The sequence below is a fragment of the Rhinolophus hipposideros genome (genome assembly GCF_964194185.1).
Source record: "Rhinolophus hipposideros genome assembly, chromosome: 19".
Lineage (NCBI taxonomy): Eukaryota > Metazoa > Chordata > Mammalia > Chiroptera > Rhinolophidae > Rhinolophus > Rhinolophus hipposideros.
In genome coordinates this window covers 41,723,910-41,747,250 of record NC_138065.1, presented here as the reverse complement: position 1 = coordinate 41,747,250, position 23,341 = coordinate 41,723,910, and the positions used below count along the sequence as shown (strand labels likewise).

The window sequence follows — 23,341 nt, the reverse complement described above, 5'->3', positions numbered from 1 at the left end:
GCTAGGAAGTAAAAAATGTTTAAAAAGCTTACTATGGTTAAAAATAAGAATACATTTACATTTAATTTGTTCTGGAATGTTCTCTGACATGCGTAGTCCAATGACTTTAACAAATTTTATAAATATGGGACAAACTATTTAGATTTCTAAAATGCAGAATTTTTCTGAGAATGGAAAAGGCCCTTGAATATTTAAGCAAAGCAGAATAGTACTTGGGTACATATCCTTACTGTGCCTGCAAGTGACGAACGTATGGCCTAAATTTTTTTGCTCGTCATCTATATCACATTTGAACTTGAATTGCAAGTGGAGGTGGTAAAACAATAAAGGCAGGGAAAGGAGGAAGGTGTGTTGTATGTATGTGCGTGTGTACACATGTGGTTTCCCATGGTTTTGAGGAAGAGCAGATTGATGACAATGAATGTCAGTATCACATCCTCTGTGCTCAAAAATAATAGTTTACCCTCCAGAAATCAGGAAACTGAAGACTGCAAAATATTAAAAGACTTTTTTCTCTTTTAGTTGACTGTTTTAAGAAAACAAAAAGGTAGGTTCTGGGTAATACAATAGATTTCGAAATGAAATATATTAATTTTAGGGACTCCAAAGGTGGCTTTGGTAGTCCTCTGTTTGGCAAAGTAGAGAGAGACCCATCAACACTAAGGCCGTTGGACAATATAAGAGATTCAGGTTTTAATTTTCTTTTTTAATACTCCTCCATCTTCCCCTTTAATTGTCTTCTTGTCTTCTCCAGATGGTCTGTGTCCATTAAACCAACAGATAGGATTTTAAGGTGTGTTTTTTTCCCAGAGGTATTTTCTTACAGGGAGTTGGGAGAAATTCTTGAAGATGAATGTGGTTTCCCTTGGTAAATATTAGGAGAATCAGGGAAGGACAGAGAACTCTGACTAGCACTCTCCAATCTCACAGGCACTCCAGCCAGAAGTTTCTGTTCTTGGATCTTAGACTGCAATGCTTCCTGGCTGTTCTGCAGGCCTGGTGACTCCCTCTCAGGAGCGAATGAATAAATGTACATTTGGCAAACTGTTTGAGAAAGCCTGCTGACCTTTGGTCTAAGAAATCATGAGCTACAGAAAACCTGAGTTTAGATGTCAGTTTGTATCTGACTCACTATTTGAAGAGAATGAATCACTCATTTGATTGAATCACCAGGCTTCGCGATCTGAGGTGTGGTACTGAAGAGAGCAGAGGGCAGCTGCATACACATCGTATGTTTGAGTACTGCAATTGATAATTGATTCTTCTCATCAAAATAGAAACATATTTATGAAGTACCTAATTATATACATGATTGCAAAACATTTAGAATATGTAGGCTAAATATTAAAATAAATTAGTACTCGTTAAGGTTTCATGGAACAGGTGAGATGTCTATTATTATAAAGAGGGAGGAGGCTTGCTACGTGTTCATTGTCAGGGGGTAAATTTGGTAGGAATGGTAAGAGTAGCATCTCAGAAAGTATCTCTGTTTACTTGTGCACAAATATGGTTACATTAGGCTGTTTTTAGTGAGAAAAAGTGTGTGTGTTTTTTTTAAGTTTCAACTCTCTAGAATCTGACTCGTAATGTCCTAATACTGTATTCTTTTCTGTAATCAGAGTCAAGGATAAAGAAATCTATCTTCTAGCACCGAATGAGAATAGATTCGGGTGTGTAGCCAGACCTATGAGTATCCTAGACAAAGACTAGATAAACCATTATTTCAAAAGATAATTTTATGCTTTAGTAGTTCTAAAGGATTCATTTTAGCTTGACATATAAGACAGCAAGAGGGTAAAAAGAAAATTAACGTTTCTCAAGTGCCAGTGTGGTATGTCAGGCCCTCATATACTCAGTCACATATATCACCATTAAAGTTCATAGGAAGCCTATAATAGGTAATGTTTCCACTTTGGTCAAGGAAGAAACTGAAGTTCAGAGACTGGGACAGGCAGAGTTGGAATGCACACTCAGATGGGCCAGTTTATGATCTTTCCATAAAAATCACTTAAGCGCAAACTGAAAAACTTAATATCAGGCAGGATTAAACAAAATGAGACAGCTTCTCTTTAATTCTTAATTTCTTTTGGTTTAGATGTAATCTCTATCTTCAGGAGGAATACATTGCAGAAAGATGCTTGTGTTCTATAAGTCTGTTGATGGCGTGGCAATAGAAAGAGGAGATTGGAAAAATGTACATTAAGCAATATATAAATTCTGGGTCAATTTTTATGAGTCCTACTGATTTTTGAAAATTATTTTCAAGATGAGCATCAATGTCTTATAAGCTGTAAAACGTAAATGTTACTATTTTATCTAGTTGGTGCTTGACATCGTAAAGCCATTGAAGAATCTTATAAAATTCTTAGGAAAGGTGCTATAAAATACAAAGATTATATTTCTGACCCTCATCTGTAAACCTAATGTACTTTGTTCTTACCTTAATTACTACACTCATATTTCATCCTAATCACTTCTCTACTGTCTGGTATCTGTTCCAGAAGGTGGGTTCCTCCAAGACAGGGACCGAGCCTCTTTCACCTTAGTATTCATAGTAACCTGGGCAATGTCTGAAATGTAGTAAGCGCTCAGTAAATGTTTATTGAATGAACAACACAACAAATGGATTCAACTTTTTGATCCTGGTTTCCTTATTTCCAAAATGAGAAGACACTGTTTTTCATTAGATGGCTTATCAGGAGTGTCATGATATGCGCTCCCATACTGTTTCCTGGGGATATGAGCCACAGACATAAAAGGCGTTATTATGATGAGTACTGAGGGGGTAAGTGTTTTACATAAGACTTTTATTCTGGCTAAAATCTCTTTAAAAATCTAGCAAATACATTTCAGGAAAGAGACTGTAGGGCGTTTTCGGTCAGGCGTGGTAGTAATCTCCATCGTTGGGTTCTCGGGGTTGAAGAACCAGAGATGAGAGCACTCTCTCACTAGGTGGCTCTCGTTCCCCCAGGGGGCGGCCCCACGGTGCGAGGAGGGGATGCTGGAGGCCCTGTCCAGTTGCAGTCATTGTCACAGCGCATCACAGTAGGCGCTGGCAGCAGGGAGGGCAAAGTTCAACTCCTATTTCGTCAATGAAAATCTGTCTTTGGCATTTATGTCAAAGTAGCCTGCGCTTTCATTTCTTCTAGGCTTACCCATCATGTTCCACATAGACATTGGTTCATTCTTTTAATAGGGGCGATGCCGGGGAAGGATCTCGGAAGCGCCTCTTTAGCTCCCTAGCACAGAACACAGCAGGAATCAGGTACCCAAACTGAGCCAAACAAAAGCAGCCCATCAACACCCTCACTTTCAACATCCAAAGAGGGCTACATGTCCGGCGGGTTTTACGTTGTTACGTGTCCTGAGGTACTTTGGGATCGCTGCTTACACGACTCAGGACGAAGCGAAACCATCATTGATGAAAAGGCAACCAATTCCTTCAAATCGTTAGGACGACTTCCCCAGCTACTTCTCACGCAACTCCATGTTATTAACCCCCTTCTTTATTTCTGCCTTTCAGCCCCACACCCGACACAACGTACACACAGCAGACCTTCAACGAGTTGTTTTAAGGACAGTCTTTCTTAGATGCCTCGCCTCGGAACTTCGCGCCAGTACCTAGGGTTTCTCTTGACCCCATTTTACCCAACGCTCCCCCCCCCCAACCCAAAGTGCAGAGAGTGACAAGTGGTAAAGAAACCAGTGCAGACCCAGCAGAGAAGGACGAAGTGTGCATTGGAGGGGGGACCCCGGTTTGCTTTTGATAACCAAGTGGGACCCCCGCCGGGGGGCGCCTCTGGGACGGCAGGCGGTGGCGTCTCGCCACCCGCTCGCGCGAAAGGCTGGAACCCCACGCTGGCCCTGCAGGACGCGTCCCCACGCTCACGCTGGCCCCCCGGCGGCAGCAGGCGGCTCCGGGTCGACTCCGAGCGGAGGGTGGGTGTGGGCTGGGGCTGGGCGATGGCTGCCAGGGGTCCACCCGCTGGGAGCAGTCGGCGTCCCGGCCGGCGGGCGAGGGGCCGCGGCTGTCGCGCGCCGCCCTCCTCCCTCAGGGACCCCGTCCCGGCGGGACCCCGCCTCCCAGCGCCCGAGGCGGCGGCGGGGAAACCCCTGGCCCGCCCCGCAGCCCCGCGCCTCCGCCCCGCGCGCCAGCCTGCAGGCCCCTCCACGCCCGGCTCTCAGAGGAAACGGTGGAGGTGGTTCCCGCCCTCGGGCTGGTGGCAAAGCCCACGGTGAATGCCTCGGGGTCTCCCCCAGCGCTGCGGGAAGGGGAAGGGAGGAGGAAGGGATCTCCACCGCCGGGGAGATCTACCCCGGCTTCCCAACCTGGGGGAGGCCTGTAGACGTCAGGGAAGCCAGGGGGGGAATCCTGGGCACCTTCCTGGGAATCCATTCGCAAAGGGAGGGTCACCCGCTCGGCGCACATTGGTTACTATGACGATCCAACTACAGCCTCCAGTTGCCATAGCAGCTGCGTATCCAATCCGCTTGGTTTCCTTTCTCCTCCTCCCGGGGCTCCATCTCATCCCCTCCAAGTGTCCCAGCGTGCAGAGGGAGGGACCGCAGAAAGGAGGGGGGTCCTTAGCGTCACTGTGGGGCGCGAGGGAAGAAGACGGGAGTCGAGGGACTAGAGGGCGGAACTGTAGGAGGAAGGGCCGGCGTTTCCGGTAGGGAAGAGTGGAGGAACGGAAAAGGGGAAAGTTGGCTGGAGTGGAAAGACGGGGGACGACTTTGAATGTAACTACCGGTAAATTTGGGCTCGATGTTCCCAGTGAGGCTGGGGTTGCCCCCTCGCGCGGGAGGAGAGGGGTGGATGGGCAGCAAGCCGCCAAGCGCCGTGAACTGGCTGCTCAGCAGCCGCACAGTCGCCGCACAGCTATCTGATCCCAGGAGGGAGCGCTCCTGAGAGGCGGAAGCCAACCCGCGGGACCGGCGCCGCGGAGATATCGCGAGAGGCGCCCCACTTCCTTCCTCCGCTTCGCCCTCCGCTTCCCCCCGCCCCTTCCCTTCTCCCGCCTCCTCCCTCCTCCCGGGTCGGAGTGTCCCTGCGCCCCACGGACCGGAGCAGCCGTCAGAGCAGCTTTCCCCGCTCCCTCCCCCTTGCCTCACTCACCCTCACCCCCCCGCCGAGCGAGGAGGAGTCGGAGGAGAGGAAGATGGCGGCGGCCGCCAGCACCCGCGGCACCGCGGGGCCGCTCCGAGGAGCCTGAGAAACCCACCGAGGCTTCGCGGGAAGACGCGGCGGCGGAGGATGAGCCTGCAGAGCGCGCAGTACCTCCGGTGAGGGCCGCGGCCGGCGCCGTCCGCGGGGGGAGCGGGCCTCGGGGTGGCGCTCGGAGAAGCCGACCCAGAGGTGGTGTCTCCGGGGTGGCGCGGGAGTAGCCGCGTCCTTCCCTTCCCCGGCCGGGCCCCCGCGGGCCGCCCGCTCTCGGCACCGGGGAGGAGGTTAGGGAAGCGTGCGAGTGCGCGCGCGCCGGGGGTCGCGGGCTCGCGGGCGCGGCGTGGGGGGAGGTGCCCGGCGGGGCGGCGGCGACCCCGCGTGGAGGTGGGTGGGGAGGCGGCTGGTCCCCGGCGGCGGGGGGCCGTGGGGTGGGGGGGGATTGGCTGCGGCGGCGCGCGGCCGGGAGACCGTGGAAGTCTCCACAGCTGGGGCGTGGGGGGCGGGGAGGAAGCGACCGCGGGAAAGTGGAGTTCGTGCGTGGTTCTCGGTGGGCAGGAAGGGGGAATAATGCCGCTTGCAGTTAGTTGGCGGGGCGGGGGTGCGGGCATCGAGGGGGATGGACGAGGAAGTGAGGAAACGGGAGGTCTGATGGAAGGGCCGGGGTTCACCGACAGGACCGGGGCTGCAATAGTGCGGTCGCCAGACACCCTTCATTGAGATGTTAAGGCGCGTGTATGGGGGAGGCAGAGCGACGCGTGGGTGCAGGGTGCTCGTGTGAGCTGTGGGGGGGGTCTGGGTGCGGGGACGGGCGACACACGTTTTAGGAGGGGGCAGGGGCAGAGCCTTTGGAAGCAGGGACGCGATGGCGAGCGCGCAGTGAGTGGAAAGGCGCCCGCGACTGTGCAGCCGGGACGGCTCCGCAGCAGCTGAGTGACGACCTGGCAGGTGGAGGTTAACGAGGGTCAGAACCTTGATGGCGGGTTGTCCGAGACTGCGGTTAATTGGGGAGTTGCCACCTCTTAGAAAAGGGGAAGGCAGACCTTAACATGGATGCTTTTGGTCTTTCAGGAGCAGAACTAAGAAGGCAGGCTTATGGGAAGATGTTCTAAAAAGTGGTTTCGTACCTTGTGGAGGAGGAAATTGGATGGGGCAGAAATCTGGAAAGACCAGAGAAGTCACTGTAGCTGTTTAGTGAAGTGAAAGTGTTGATGTGTGAGTGGATCCCTGTGTGTACATGGCAAGAGAAGGTAGATGGTGATACATGAGGGGGGCTGTTCTACTTCTGAAAGGAGTGATAGTTTTATTAAGCAGAGCGGAGAAGAGAGAACGATGAAGTCTTTGAGTTAATGGTTGAATGCGTGAGCTTAACAGACGCAGGAGCCACACAACATGTGAGCCCAGTGACTATAGGGCAGTTGGAAGGCTGTCTGTATACATCAAGGTCCTTTTTTTCTCCTCTTGCCTGTTTATTGTTTACTATGTCAGATAAACAATAAATACAACTGTGTCAAAGATGTATGCTAGGTGGTGTAGAGGGAGGATATGGAAACCGTCAGGATAGTCCTTCTTAATTTTCAGGAATTTGCAGTTTAGTAAACATTAGGCAAGTAAATAAATAACAACAGTACAGAGGAAAAATGGTAAGTATCATAAATGATGCCACGTGTTATAAGAGTCCAAAGGCAAGAGATTATCTGAGCTTTTGGGGGGAAGCAGGAAAAGCTTCCTTTGTGCATTTGCTCATTCATACACTGCTCGTCAGTCATTCTGTTGATCACCGATATGAGGCATTGTACCAACTGCTGAGAATAGAAAGATAAGAACTCCACCCTCCTCTGACAGAGTTTACAGTTTGTTAGGCTTCAAGGAGAAAATAACACTTACAATGGACCTGAAAAATAAACAGTATTCTGACAGGTGTGGATTGAGAAAGGGGGTTCCAGATGGAAGGAAACCGAGCAGAGATATGTAGGACACGGATGTTGGGGGCGAGGGGAGGTGTTTAGTTCATTTACACAAGAATATAGGGTGATGCAGCTAGAAAACCGTGTAGAGTTTTGTAGGTTATTAAATTTGATCCCTTCATTTTACAGATGAGGAATATAGTCCAAAGAAGGTAAAATTGTTGAGGATCATATAGCTGGAAACTCTAACTCAAATGTAGGTCTTATAATTCCAAATCAGCTATACTGTGCAACATGTCTGGGTTCATCCATTTTTCCCCACAAACATGTGTTGCAAGCTTACGATATAATTCTAGGCACTGAGGATATCGTGGAGAACAAAATGAACAGAATAATATGTTTATCAGGTGGTGACAAGTATTAGGAAGAAAATAATGCAAGGCAGGAATATGCTGTTTTATAGTCGGGGTGATCACGGGAAGAATACTCCCTAAGGTGCCCATATTTGAGAGGGTCTTGAATATCATGATCTGTAATTTATAGTTATAACGGGTGGACAGTAGACAATCTGAGATTTGCTTAGAAGGGAATTCACGTGTTCATAGCTATGTATTAGGAAGAGGAACCTGTGTACTGTAATGGGTAGTTAAGGCCCCAAATAAGGTGATGCCAGTGGGACTAGAAAAGTATGATGAAAAGCAGACTGAGAGAGTACTGCTCATTTTAATGGGAAGATCAGTTGGCTTTGAGAGGCTTCTGTGTTAATATATATTGTATTTGGTAATTCACCATGGTCAGGAAGACTTACCATTAAGTTGGGGAATTAATGGTAGACAGCTGGAGATGAATTTAGTTCTTAGCAGAAGGGAGAAAAGAGTAAGAATGAACACAATGTTTGAATAACCTATATTTTCCAACTAAAGTTGAACAAGTAAACTTGAACAGGTACAGGACTTGAAGTCCCTTAAGAGATTCCTGGGAGCCAGTCTTTTCTCAATCTTGCACATCTGTCCTAAGTAAATAAAACAAGCCTTGCGGCTAATAGTAGTCTGGGACAAGCCTTCCTGATAAAGAGAGGCTTATACTAGGCTGAATTTCCCCCCTTTTTGAAAGGTAATCATTCTATTTAAAGTCTGCCGTGGGAGACCAGAGAGTGTCTTTAGGTAAGCCTTATGTTCACTTTCTTTGAAAATGGAACTGTTGGTTTTTATAGACAACTCGGTAAGGATGCTGGGTATTGCTGAATGAGTGTGGTTGGAGTTATCGCAGTTATTTTTTGTGACCTTGACTTTAGGAAGAGTTGTTTTGCCTACTTTTGACAGTGGTGTAAGACCATGACTGGGCAGTTTTTAAACTGCATGGCTACAGATCTTCCCTCACATAGATGCAAATTAGTTTTGTCTCAGCTGAGTTAATGTCTTAGAGTAAGTGAGCTGGGGTATCTGGTATTGAAATGGTGGGGTGTGGCAAAGGGAGCAAGATGGCAGTTTCAGAAGAGTAAGAAATGATGATATGAGGTAAGAAGCATCAGTAAGATGAAGAAGGAATTCAACATCAAGTGGACTGAATTTGTCTTGAGTTGCAGAAATAGAGCAGAGATGAAAGAAAAAAAAACAACCCTAATCTCTATATGGGGAAGAAGATGTTGGTAACCTAGGCAAGAAAGGATGATGAAACGTTTTTGTTAGAAGGGAAGTGTCATTTTTTTTTTGAAATAGCAGACTGACAAGACTCCTATCCACATGAATAAGTTGAGAATACTTTCTTACATTTTATAAAAATAAGAAATGGTCTTAAATATGAGGGTTCTAGACTGACAATGGAAATTTATTACCCAATTTGAAAAAAACACACAGTATTTTCTCTTTTGATTTATGACATCATGGAAAGATTTTAAAAGACTTTTTTAACACCCTTGTGAGTAAAATAAAAAGGTATATTGAATATAGTTCATTTGATCAGCGTGGGAGTAGGGTGAGGATAGGCCACGGGTGAGGTAGCAGGTGAAGTATAATATCATGCTTTAATAGAATTGCATTTGAAAGAATAGAAATAGGGAAATTAACATATCAAAGTTGGAAAAGCAGAGGTGGGGGAAGATGTTGAAGTACCAGATAGGGAAGACATCCTTGAAGTTGTTTTGGAAGATGAGAAAGTAGAAAAATCATAGCCGTAGGGGGGAATACCAAACAGGTCAAATCCTATTGTACAAGGTGGCACAGGTGCCACCGCATGACATCTGCGGTTCATATTCTGTACTCCCTCCAACTTTCCTCCTCTCCTTCCTTTACTAGTCTCCCCTTTTTGTCTTTAATTTCTTCCTGTGCTGTAGGTTTTTCAGTGAGATCCACTTGAAGTTGATCCCTGGTATTAGTGCCCTTTACAGGCAAGGCCTACAAATTGTTCATTTCGTTAGAGCTTTTTTTGCAGGATACCCTGTTTCCCCGAAAATCAGACCTAGCCGGACAATCAGCTCTAATGCGTCTTTTGGAGCAAAAATTAATATAAGACCTGGTCTTATTTTACTGTAACATATGACTCGGTATAATATAATACCTGGTCTTATATAAGGTAAGACCAAGTCTTATATTAATTTTTGCTCCAAAAGACGCATTAGAACTGATAGTCTGGCGAGGTCTTATTTTGGGGGAAACACGGTACATCTTAATGAAGAGGCTGCATTCCAGTGGCACACGTCTTTGTCAAAAACTTTGTTACCGGAGGTAGAAATAATATAATAGCCATAAAGATTATTTTCTGAGACAATGAAAAACGAGACAATGAAAAATGATTGTCATTTAAATACTAATTAAAATATCCAAATATCCAATAAGCTATAGATCTTGGGACAGAGGGAGGTAAAGGAGGGAGGAGATGAGGCTGGATAAAGTAGCAAGTAGAGCCTTGTAGCCCCGTGGAGAAGAGCAGGGATGTTTGTGGGAGCATTTGGGAGGAATTTGTATACTAAATAGGTGGGCTCCAGGTTCTGCCTGTTAATGTTGGCCTGGGTATTCACTCTGGAAGCTTCAAGAAATTCGATAGCACATCCTGATATTAATTCACATGGTCAGAAGTCTTCTCCTTGACCCATTTGCTGTCACCCCTTCCCCCAACATACAGGACTTAAAATAGCTTCGGTCCCAGAAAATCGGCCAAACATGGCTGATATACCAAACATGGTAAAATTGTTTGAAAAAAAAAATGACACTCTTTTGAGGCTTATAAGTCTATTTTTTGTTATAATGGTGTTAATAGCATTTTACCTGTTTGGATATTGACTGGCTGAATTATTTTGGCAGTTAATTTCTGCTTCCCTTGTGGTTTCAGTTGGATTCAAAACGTGTACTTCCTGTTCTTGCCTGTTTCATTGCTTTCTAACAGCTGTTATATTCTACCTTCATGGTACATGAAGCAGTGGCTGAGTTTTTGTACAGTTTTCTTTTTTAAGGTATGTTATATAGTAAGCAGTAGACACATGAGAGCAAGTTTCGCATGAAGCAATTTTGGGGTAGAGGGCGGTTCGGACTTTTAAAAAGTTTGTTTTGTAGTGAAGAAATATTATTTGCCTCCAACTATTATCTCCAACCCTGGCTAGCCTTTCATATTTTTGTTATTGGTGGCATGAATGCGTACCTGAAAGTTAGGTGGGTTAGTTTAACTGATGGATCATGTTCAGAAAATAAATTATTAAGCAGATGTCTTTCAGATAGTGAATTGTTCATCTGTATGTGGGTATTTGGGCAGATGGTTACCACACATTGCCATTTAAGTTTTGTAATCAAGCTATATTTTAATTTTGTTGCTGAATTGTTATAGATAGACTTACCAGGGTCTAGGAGATTGTAACTAAGAAGGGTTAATCCGCAGTTACAGAAAAATACAGGGATGGAGTTTTGGCAAACATGTCATATGGTAAGTGAGAACTTGTAACCAACTCCTTTCTTGTTAGCATGTAAGGGGAGCTGCTTAGGAAGGTGGTTTTCACCCTCCCTGAGACCCAATTTGTACTCTGTGGGAGGAGTAGGGGACTACTGCGTAATGGTTTCAGAAAACTTTAGGAGTCTCAGGTGGACTACCTAGAGGTTGTGTTCTGTTTTTTTTCTCCTCTCTGCTTCATTTAGAACAGTGTGGAGTAACCTTGCACATACTTACATTCGGCCGGACAGCATTTTGCTGTGGGGAGCTGAGGTATAGCAGCATCTCTGGCCTCTAGCCACTAGATGCCAGTCTCATTGTCCCCCACCTGTGACAGCCCAAAGTGTTTCCACACGTGCCAAATGGCCCCTGTGGGTACACATTTACTCTCGGTTGTGAACCACTGATTTAGAAACTATACATAGGACGATATGTTACATATGCATAGCATAGACTCATTTTCTTCTTTTCTCCTTTGAGCTTCTTATTCTTATAGTAATAGGCTAGTTACCATGTTTAGACTTTACCCATAAAAATGAATACATGTTTAAATGTATTTTTCTTAATCTGCGTTTTGCTTTACTGGCAATTATTGAATACTTACTATATGCAGAGCGCAATATGGGGGTTTTGCCTATGGAAAACTCAAAGATACTGGAGAAAGACATTTAATAGCAATGGGAACTATATTAGGAGAAGCAGAAGTACTGTGTAAGTACAGAGAAGAATAGAGGTGGAGGTGGGTAAGGAAGGTACGTACCTTGGAGGAGATGAGATTTGATTTGGGTTCTGAAAGATGGATGGGACTTTTAAAAGTGGTTATTGGGCAAATTGACGTTTCAGGCAGGAAGAATGTCTCACGGCTCCTTTGTTCCAAACATGTTTTTAGAAGTTTCATTCACTTCCACTTAATACATTCAGGCCAGCCTTTCTAAGTTTTTCTTGCACAAGCTGGGTTATGGACAGAGAAGTAGAGATGAGGAAGCGATAGTTCTGAAGGCTTGATGGCTGGTATCCGTGTTGAAAAGGGAAAAGCATGGTGAGATGGGGTCCTGCAGTTTTCCTGCCTTCCCTGTGCTCTTGGTTACAGACCAACCGTTCCTCCAGAACCTACTTCAGCTGTGCTGTTTCTCTCCTTTACTAATCTTCTTTTGAGGACTAACCTCAGTTTTCTCTGAAAAGAATGTTGATTTTATAAAGGTAAAATAATACATAACCAAACGCAGCTGAATACAGTGGTCTAGAGCTCGGTCTCAGGCAGCACTGCCTGCCTCCAGCCCGCTCGCAGCGCTGGCACTTCCTAGCTAAGTCTGTTACCTGGGCAAGCTCCTTCAGCTTTCTGTACCTCAGGTACCACGTCTGACAAGTACGCATAACAGGAGTATCTACCCCATAGAGATAAAGGTCAGGTGCGTTAACCGTGTACAGTGCTGGGAATGCTTCTGGCACAGAGTACACGCTTTGTAAGTTTCAGCTAGGTACACTGTCAGGAAGTTAGTGCTTGGCAAGGGCTGTTCTGATCCTTCTGCACCTCTGCCTTCTGCACGTTCCTAATTTTAGAAATCTTGCTGTCATAGCACACTGCACACCCTTCACAGGAAACTCTTAATCCTTACTCTTGTCACCCAATTCCTCCTGTTTTCTCATTTTCCTCATTGGTGCTGCCACTCCTCCCACGCAGGTTTGAAACCTTGTACGTAGGCATCTTTGAGTTCTCCCGGTTTTCTTCCCCTCTTCCACACATCCACCGTTGTGGAAACGTTGCCTTCCGATTGTCTCCTCTTGTTCACGTCTAGCACTGTCAACTTTATGCCCATACTGTTGAAATCGTCTGCCTTGCCTGCCGTTCTCACAAGCAGCAAGAAGACAGCATTGATTGGGTTTTCACTCGTAAACACTGTCCACCGCTTTCTGTTTTTTGAACTGACATCACCTCTGGGTCTTGATTTCTTTAAAATGGAACACTGATCTCATAAAATTGCTGTCAGTGTTAAAATGACGAAGGGTTACACATGTTTAACAAATTCTGGTTCTCCTTCAAACTCCCCACCACCTGTCCCCCTGCCAATTTTGTGCAGTGCTTCTGTATTAATATTCCTGAAAAGCTTTAGTGCATGGCTTTACCCGCTGTAAACTCCTTAGCCTGGCCTTCTTGGCCTTCCATGAAATGACCCCCATCTATCTCTGACACATGATCTCTCTTTACCTTTTGATAGGAACCAACTGTCTGCCCCTCCCCCCATCTCTTGGTTGTCTTCTGAACACGGTGTACCTGCTTTGTTCTCACTTCCCAGGCCATTTCCCCTGTACGAAGTACCATCCTCTACTATGTTAACTTAAGCTTCACCTTCTCTGTGAAGACTTCTTGTCCACCCCAGCGATTTCTGCTTTCTGTGAACTTTGTAGCATTTCCTGTCCTTAGTCATTCAGTGCTTAAACTTTCTTAAATTTGTAATGATCTCTTTGGTAGAAGAGAATTATCTCTGCAGCTAGATGCAGGATGATTGAGACCATGTCTCAGCATTTTTAAAATGCACAATGTACATAATAGGTGTTGAATAAAATTTTCATGCTTGTTTTTGCCAAACATTTATGGAATACTTACAAATACTAGTGCTACGCTCTCAGAATATAAAAACAAAGGAACTGATTTTTGTTCCTTAGAATAGTGGTCTCCTGGGAGAAATGGCGGTCACACATGTATTTCAGTGTAACTTTGGCAAATGTTTTCATTTCATTTAAGGGATGCCGTGAGTATACTGAGGAAAGTGGAACTTTCACTGTCCGGGGTGTTCAGAGAATGCTTCTGGAGTTGAACCCCTGAGCTCAGTTTTAAAGCATGAGTAGGATTAGACAGGTGAAGAAAGGAGATAGCAGCAGGCGGAAGAACGAAATGAGTCAATGCGAGTCAATGCGTGAGGCAGTGTTTTGAGGCACTCTGAAAGGTTTGGTATTAGGAATGAGGATCTGGTTGGTGGAAGTTATCGTCACGATCAGGTCAAACTGACGGTCAGGTTATGTCATAAATTAAAGAGATTTTGATTAGTCACTATCTCATTCTGTGTTTCCTTTGGGAGTCTAAGGTTTTCTTTCTACAAACCTGATCGTTAATCTTACGGGAGCAATTTATGTTTGAACGGCTGTTGTTGATTGTACACGTTCCTACTGGGGTGGGAGGCAAAAGATAAAGATATTTATGTAATGCCTACAGTACTTCCTTTGAGGTACATAAAGATTTAAATTTCCTTTCCTTTGAAAGCAGCTTTATCTTAGGCAAAACTTAGTTATTTGCAACATTATTAAATTGTTATGTGGCAGACAAGAGTTTCAGTGAACACATGTAATTCTGAAAGTATCTTTGAGTTCATAGGACTTATTTTATAGAATCGTCACCTGTTGAGATCAGACATGGAGTGAAGGTGGAGGTGAGGGAAGGACTTCTGTAGCATTGGGGGTGGAAATCAGGACATCGGTGAAGATTCTTTGGCTTTAACTTTTTCAAATCTCAAAGGAAAAAATGTTGCAGACCGTTTTTGATTAACATTTTGTTTTCACAGTTCTTGATGGCATTTTTCCTTCTGTAGTGTCTGTCTTAAGTGACAAGCATGATTCTAAAATCTATTATATTTAAAGAACTGCTGTGTTGATGCATTAATATCCTCAGTCTGTTTTCTAAAACTCCATTGGTTCACCAACCACATAAGTTGGTATTTTCAAAGTCCTAGTATTTCATTGCTATGTTAGTTGGAATACGTATATTAGAATGTGTTTTACTCATAGTGCCTCTTAGAAAGATCATGAATTAGTTTTTTATGAGATGACAACCTAACCAAATATTCTTGAGATACTATGCTGTGATGAGATACCAGTAGTAAGATAATCAGAGTAAAATGCAATTGGAAGGTGGTATTCAAAAAAGAAATGAGTTAAAGGTATATTTACTTGAAATTTTTTTTTAATGCTGGTGGAAAAAGATAAAAAACATACTGTTAAAAGAACCACTACAGACAGGATGAAATTGAATATAAAAAAGTACCTTGGAGCATCTGCAAAATTTTTCACTTGTGTGTGTACACATGCACGTGCACACACAGTTTGTGTAAGATATTTTAAAGTTAAGTTTTTGTATTTTAATATTAAATCCTGTAAAATACATATTTCTCAAATTCTTAGTTTAAATGACCAAAATAATCATACTATTTGTTTGTCTGAACTAATCATTTGTTTTGCTTTGTTTCGTTTTTAATGAAAAAAGTCAGAACATTTAAAAAACACCACTCAGCTGTTCAGGCATATTGGTCATAAATTCTGGTTGATAAAAGGAAAGGAAAAGAAAATGTTAGCACACTAATTACTTTCTAATTTTAAAACATTATTAATTCAGTTGTCTGTAAACTCATACACAGGGGTCTTCTTAGCATCCTGAGAAAGCAACATGTAATGAGCTGAATGAGCAAGGCCTTTGAGTTAAAATTTGCCTAATTTGTATTTAGGTTGTCCTGAGTTCAGATTCAAGCACTGCTGTGTATAGCAAGCAGTGTGACCTTGAACCTCCCTAGTCTTAGTTTTCTGCTCTGTATTTTCCTGTCTGTAAAACGACAATGATAGAATTATTGTGAGAATGACATGAGAAGATGTACAAGTACATATAAAACCCAACATAGTTCCAGTTGGGTAAAGAGCCTCATTTATACATAGTATTCGTTTTCTGCATTTCTGCATGTTATTAATATTTAACTTACAGACTTGCTAATGTGGGCTTTAAATTGGGTGGGAGCAATTGTGCCTTAAATAGCTAGAGGGTGGTGGAGGGGTCTTTAACATGAAGTGGTCTGCTTTATTCCTCAAGGGTACCATTTCACATTTCACTAGTGCTTTATACTTCCCAAAAGCTCTGACAAAGTTGTCTTCTTAAGCTTTTGTGTACAAACCTTGTATAACTAGATTGGCATTTTGTAGGAAAATGAGACTCAAGGTACCTAATTTGTGGCAGTGGCAGAGTTGAGATCGGCTTTACTCTGTTCCCTCTGTCCACTTAGGCAGTGCTCTTAAAAATGAAAATTTCCCTTTTGGTAGCTGCGCTTGCCATTGATGTTGTCAAGTGTAATGTATGTAATATAGATGGTTCACAATTAGGGGTTGCAAATTCATGTGTTAAAAAGTGTATTTCTTAAACATAGCTTTAATTTTTAAAATTTCAAGTGCTAATATAGAATTGGTTCTTGCTACTTTTAGCATCCAGGTAAGCAGTACATATTTATTTGAAACAAAACAAAACAAAACCCAGAAAACTGTAAGAGTGATCATCTGCCAGTGAAAGAGAGTGCTAATCATTGCTAGGAAAACAGCACAAATCTCGACTGTTCCAGACACGCAGGAACTTACGGTCACCTTACCATCCGGGGCTGTGGAGCCTTCCACTTATTTTTCATATGTATATTACCATGCTCACATACTGGTGTATACATGTGTATGCATATAAAGCCTGGGATCAGGTTATATCAGACGGTTTTGTAATGTTTTTCCCACTTAACATTTTGTCTGAGACGTGTTCATAATGACGTACTCTTCTGTTACGTGGCAGTGCTGTGACTTTCTAGACTGCCTAACAATGAAAATTTTTGTTGTTTTCAACAATTTATTATTATGAAAAAATGCTATAATAAACACACATATCCTTGGGTATGTACACTTAACTTGAGTGATAGGGTATGCACATTTAAAAATAGTTTAAGTGTGGTAAACCGAGTAATGCACCCCTCCACCCGCAAAAGATGTCTACATCCTGATCCTCGGAACCTCTGAATATGTTAGTGGCAAGAGGTAGTTAAGGTTGCTGACCAGCTGACTTTAAAATGAAGACATTTTCATGGATTATTTGGTAGGCCCAATGCAATCCCAAGGATCCTTTAGGTGGAGAAGAGGGAGGCAGAAGACTCAGAACCAGGGAGCTAGTCCCGTCGGAAGGGGAGGCGTTCACAAGCCATGGAATGCAGAGACCCTCAAGGACCAGAAAAGGGCAGACACCAGGATTCTTCCCTGCAGCCTCCTGAAAGCAGCACAGGCATGGGGACACCTTGATTTGACCCCACTGGGACCCATGTAGGCTTTCGACTTTCAAACCTATCAGATAATCAATTTGTGGTGTTTTAAGTTTGTGGTAATCTGTTAGAGCAGCAATAGGGAACTGACACAAGGTAGATGTTGCCAGAAGGCACCAGAAAGTTTGCGCTGTTTATTCTGGCCTGAGCAGTGATTAAAAGTACCTGCATCCTCACATCCTCATAGTACTGAAGGCCTCGTGCCTCTGCCTTTTTTTTTTTTTTTTTTTTTTTTTTTTTTTGGGGAAGTGGATTCCTTGATGTCTTTTTGCCTAGAATTTCCCGCAGAGTTTACCACTGAACATTAATTCTCTGGGAAATTCATAGGTGTTAAGATTCTCAACACTTCCAAAGCAAAATAAATTTAAGAATACCAAGTTAAACTGGATTCTTATTTAGGATTTCTCATAGCTTGTAACATCCTAATGTGGGTTATGAAACCTCCAACAGGGAGAGATAGTTTGGTATTTCCCAAAGTTATGTCACGTCTCACAAAACTGGTATTTTCTTGGAACACTCATTTGAAAATGTGGCTCTCCTTTGATCTCTTAACCTTTCTCTTTAATATAATACAGTAACTTTCACATATGCCCACATCATATCTAAGACATTGTCATTCTTCAGAATTCTCCCTCTAAAATCTGAAGTTCACCCATCCCATTTAGAGCACAGCCTTGTCCCCATTAGTTCTACTGCTTCTTTTCAAGACTTCTGTCTAGTGTGTTGGCACCAGAGCGAGAAAGACCACCACTCAGTTAGAAGAGGTGATTAATTCGGAGGTTCTGGTAAGAAATGATGGAGCCTGACCGAGTGACTAGGATACCCGTTCATCTTGGTACAAGAACCCTGTTGAAGAAGATGCTTTTCTGTTAAGACCTGAGTTACTTGGTTTAGACCCAAATGTGGACATTATTACTTTGTTACTCATTTCTGATCCCCAGATTCCCAAGTGAGGTAAGATGGAAAAGAGAGAACAATTTAGAATCTGGGAATTACGGCCATGTACAGTGGAGTTCGAAAATGAGATAATGCAATACTAAACTAATAAAATAACCTTTGAGTTTTCTGCCCCCCTGTTTGTTATCGCCACTGTTTCTTCAGACGTGAAATAACTAATTAGTCTTTCCACTGCACTATTTTTGGCAGCTGGTATGAAGCTACAAGTGATGACAGTACTCAAAAATGTATCACCAGAAGTAATTCTCACTTTAAATGCTAAGAGGGAATTGCTTTCTTTTGCATCAGGATTTACTTTTTTGTGTGTTTCGTTTGGGAGATGTGTACAGTGTATCCTGATTTTGTAGCCGTATAGGTATACCCTTTAATAGAAATCTTTGTGAAACTTGGAAAGGGTATCTTGAGTTAATACCCTTTATTTTAAATTGTTTGGCATGTTATTTTATGATTTTAAAGAAAATATTTTTAGGAATCATTCTGACCTGCTTGTTGTTTAAAGCGCTTAATGATTATGCTCCAGCCCCTCTGCCATATGGGTCGTGAATTAGCTTCCGGTCAGCTGTAGACTGGTGATGCCTTTTGTTTTTTTTCAGTTCTAACTTTGAGGCTGGCATAGAGTAGCAACGAGGTATGATAACTTTATGGAGAAAGGCTCCTGGTTTATGCTTCTGACATGATTAATAATATGCCAACATTTTATTTTTATGCCAGATACTATTCCAAACATTGGCTATTAACTCTGCATTCTCACAGCAACCCTATGAAGTATATACTATTGGCTTCATTTTATAGAAGAGCAAATAGAGGCAGAATAGTTAAGCCCAGGGTCATATACAAAGTAGCAGAACCTTGATTTGAACCCAGGAGTCAGGCTCCAGAATCCATGCTTTTAACTAGACATCATATGGACTCTACCTTTATGGTTTTATACTCTTATTTGCTATGGACTGTAGGATTTTATTTTTGTTTTGCTTATTTATATATTTACTTTTATATTATATATAACAATACATGTAAACATATACGTATGTATAATCTGAACAGATTTTTCTCATCAGTCTCAACCTTCCTAATGCGTTTAGTTTTTGTAGAATAATAAGAGAGAAGACCAGGGTAATTTTGCCAGAAAGTTCATTAAGGAGAATACACAGGGAAGATTGTTTCTTCTATGTATTTGAAATAAATTAATTTAGACTGCTTTGAACTATGTAATTGACTAGTTGGCCTGCTGCTCTTCTCTCATTATAGTTGTTCTTCCTGCAGTTTCTGCCTTTAGTATTGCTACGTAAATAGTCTATTTCCCAGGACCCTTGGGAATATTGAGAACCAGCTTCTATGGGAAAAACAGTTCTGGGACACCCCCCATTCCCTTTCCCCCCTCCCCCCCAATCGTTCAAGTGGCGAATGACTTGCCAGTTTTTGTAACTTAAATATAGAAGATTGGGATTGCCTTTTCTTTAGTGACTTGGTGAGTTATCGACCTTCCTCTACTTACCTTACAGTTTTAAAACTTCTTCTTTTCATGTGACTTCACATTGTTTTTGAAAAGCTCCTTCTTCCAGAAAGTCTGTCTTTGGGTCAACCTAGAATTTTGTCAAGTAATTGTCAAACCAGATGTTTGTCTTTATTCTCAGTACTTTAATTGGTCACATTACTTTGTGTTTGTGTATCATTTTGTTCTCCTTACCTAGCATTTGAGGAAAGGGCTTTCTCTTAATTATCTTGGTATAACTTTAGGGCAATACTGAGTCTTGGTAAATGTTGACTAATAATGTATGAGATCATACGGATTGCAGACATTTTGAATTACATGAACTTCTCAAAATAATTGACATATCTCAGTCTTCAAGAAATGGTGAAATCTAAAGACTTACTAGTGTTATCTCCATTGTGATATAAACAAAACTAAGCACACTTAGGCAATGAAAAGAAGCAAAAACTCATCTTTTTATAAAAATGCTAATAAATTATATTGGTTTGAGGATAGAAGAATAAGGGGACTATGTCATTTAGTTCCTCGTTGTGAGAAAGAGAAACAGCTTTGGCTCATGTAAGCAGGAGAGGGCTAGAAGCCTAGGCTCAGTAGCTGTATTAGTTTACTACCGTGTTTCCCCAAAAATAAGACCTAGCGGGACAATCAGCTCTACTGCATCTTTTGGAGCAAAAATTAATATAAGACCCGGTCTTATTTTATTATAAGACTGGGTATGATATATGATATGATATATAATATAATATAATATATATAATATAATACCGGGTCTTATATAAGACTGGGTCTTATATTAATTTTTTCTCCAAAAGACGCATTAGAGCTGATTGTCTTCTAGGTCTTATTTTCAGGGAAACATGGTATATTGCCACTGCAGCAAATTACTATGAATTTGGTTGCTTAAAACAACAACTTCATTATCTTACAGTTCTGGAGGTCAGAAGTTTGAAATGGGTTCCACTAGGCTATGATCTAAGTTTCCTTCCTTCTGGAGGTCCTGGGGCAGAATCCGTCTCCTTGATTCTCTAGCATTTGAGGCCGCTCCTATTCCTTGGCTCGTGGCCCTCTTTTATCACATCGGTGTACCCTCCGCTTCCTTCATCACTTCTCTGACTCTGCTGCCTCTTCCTTCTTTTACTTACAAGGATCCTTGAGATTACATCGGGCACACTGTTCATCCAGGATAATCTCTTCTCAAAATCCTTAGCATAATCACGTCTGACATAACATTAGTCCCTTTTAAAATCAGAGGTAACGAATTCACAGGCTATGGGGATGAGGATGTGTGGGCATCGCTGGGAGGCCCTTATTCTGCTCCCCACAACAGCTACACGGTCGGGATCATAAAATTCAGCCTGTGAGTCCAGCCACTGGACTCGGGGGTAGTTGCTGGTGCTGTCCAGGGAGGCTCTGCCGCGGTCTGTCTTTCTCCAACTGTGGGGCTGGTGTGCTCACTGATCAGGTGTGTTCCTGTGCCTGCACCCCAGCTGCAGGGGGCTGGTCAGTCTGTAACGGAAGTCGGTTCTGCCTTATGACTTTCCCGTCTCATCTCTAGCCTCTATGCCGATGAGTCCCAAATGAGTATCTGTGGCTCAAACCTTTCTCGTCAACTCCAGTCTCTGTAACTAACCACCGGCTGCATTCACTTGGATGTATAATAATTATCTCAAACTTATCATCATTATAGAAAATAACAGCAAGTGCTTACATAGCACCGTTTGCCAGTCACTGTTGTCCCCAAGTGGACTCTTCCCCCATATCCACTTGTATCATCTTCCTGTTGTTGGTAAATGGCAAATCCGCTATTCCAGCTGCTTAAGCTGAAAACCACGAATCATTTTTTATTTTTTCTCTCTCTTTTTTTGTTTTTTCCCCCCACTCAACAAATGCTGTTGGTCAGAGTCTGAGCACATCTTACCATCTCTACTGCTGCCTAGTGGTCAAAGCCAGTCAATTCTCAGTAACATCCCTGTGGAACCTGTTAAAATCTAGATTAGCTCACCTCTGTTCAAAATCTCTGAAGGTTTCCCATCTCTCAGACCATCTAGGTCAAGTTGGATGACTCAGTCATCCAATGGCTCAGCCTGACCTGGAAGATCCAAGACAAGTCTCCCTCAAATGTCTAGACCCTCAAGTGTCTGGATTGCTGTGAAAGGTGGGAAAACTGGGTCTCTTCTTTCCAAGTGGTCTGTCACCCTTGGTTTCATAACATGATGATGGTGTTAACAAAAGGGCAGGCCCAGAGGCGCAAGTGCTTATTATCAAGCCTGTTTGTTCCGCGTTTGCCCAAGTCCATTTGGCCAAAGTAAGTCCGATGGCCAAGCTCAGGCTCCGTGTGTAAAGGGAGTTCTCAAGGGTGTATGATTCACTGGGGGCTATTAATATAACAGTCTTCCTTAGGGCTTCTGTGATCTGTGTCAGCTTGGATTTGTTAATTTACTTGATTATAGTACAGCACTCCTTTCTTTAGTCAGATAAGGAACTAATAAAGCAGGGACCTGACTAGATAAAACTGGTATCTGGAAGTACAGGCTAAATAATGCTTCTTTGGTGGAAAACTCAGACTTGACTTTTGTAGAGTATCTTTTATTTTTCAATTTCAGAGACCACCTGGAAGTAGAGAATATTATGTGTACCGTAATAAGTTCTGGATTGTTGTGTTTAGTTAAATTAGACCGTATTCTTGAATATTGTTGCTAGTCGTTTGTGTTAATTAACTTGCCCATCTCTTATGTTAGTCCCCTACTCCAAATTGGAAAGTTGTACTTTATTTTTCTCCAGCCTAAATTTACCTTATATAAAAGACTGTTTGCTATTTCTTTTTCCACTCTAATATATAAAAGACTGTTTGCTGTTTCTTTTGGCACCTATCAAAGGACATAGTCAAACCCTTGCTTTCCTCAAATCAACTGTCTTGTGTTATTCCTCTGTCAGTTATTTTTCTCCTGTTACTCTTTCCAATAAGTCTGGTCTGTTATTACTTACATTAACATTTTTAATTCTAGTGTCTGCTCATATTTTTGCTTTCTTTTTTATCTTTGTTTGGAATTCTGTTAACCTTCTCTTACCATAGTAAGTATGTGCAAGCCGTGATTAATTCATTATGTCTTCAAGGGTAGTCTTACCTGTCCATTTATATATTGATATACTAATTTTATTAAAAATTGCTTTCCTTTTATTTTTCCCTATTACCTGTAAGACATTTAGTTATTCATTTTTAATGCATTAAATAAGTGGTTTACATTATCTTTTATTTATTTCAGGAAGGTACAGGGGTTGTTGCAAGGAGTGAAATTTTTTTTTTTAAAGGAAACCATTGTTGTTATTCTTCATCGAATGTAAAAATTGAGATGAGGAGAAATAGCCTTCCAGTTGTTGATGGCTTAATCTAAATTTCGTATTTAACTCACTTGGGTTGTTGAACTTAGCCATGTTCTATTTGAGGTTTCAGATTTTGAATTGTACAGAATTGTAGATCCCAACGTGAAGAAAACAAAACCTGAATTTCAGAAATTCAAGTAAATGATTATGGACTTGTCTAATCAACTGTATAAAATGGTAGATTTTTCTGAATTTGAAGTATGTTATTCCTCGTCAGCAGATGAAAAACCTTTCCGATTGTTTTCCTGGAAGGCTTTTGAAACTATTGGCAGTTTTGAGAAACCTCGACTTTTGGGGATCTTGGCTTTGTGAGAGACTTTTTAGTCCAAATTCACATAAGCTTATTTGAGCTACTCGTGGTCTGCCGGGCGTTATTAGGCGCTGGCTCCACCAGGTCGACTAGGACAGTCACTAGTGGAGGAAATGT

General features: G+C 42.5%; 1 protein-coding gene across 6 annotated transcripts in view; it reads left to right on the top strand.

Moving 5' to 3' along the window:
- The first annotated feature begins 4,918 nt into the window (after positions 1-4,918).
- The window catches only part of SMG7 (SMG7 nonsense mediated mRNA decay factor), a 66,105-nt gene continuing 47,682 nt past the window's right edge, over positions 4,919-23,341 (top strand). For 3 of the 6 annotated variants that reach the window (XM_081026823.1, XM_081026821.1, XM_081026819.1), the window contains exon 1: positions 5,124-5,283. In XM_081026823.1, the coding sequence (XP_080882949.1) occupies positions 5,255-5,283 (29 nt within the window). In that variant the 5' untranslated portion in view covers positions 5,124-5,254. Of the gene's footprint in view, positions 5,284-23,341 lie in introns of all 6 variants that reach the window. The other 3 variants (XM_081026822.1, XM_081026820.1, XM_081026824.1) reach the window with 3 other exon arrangements.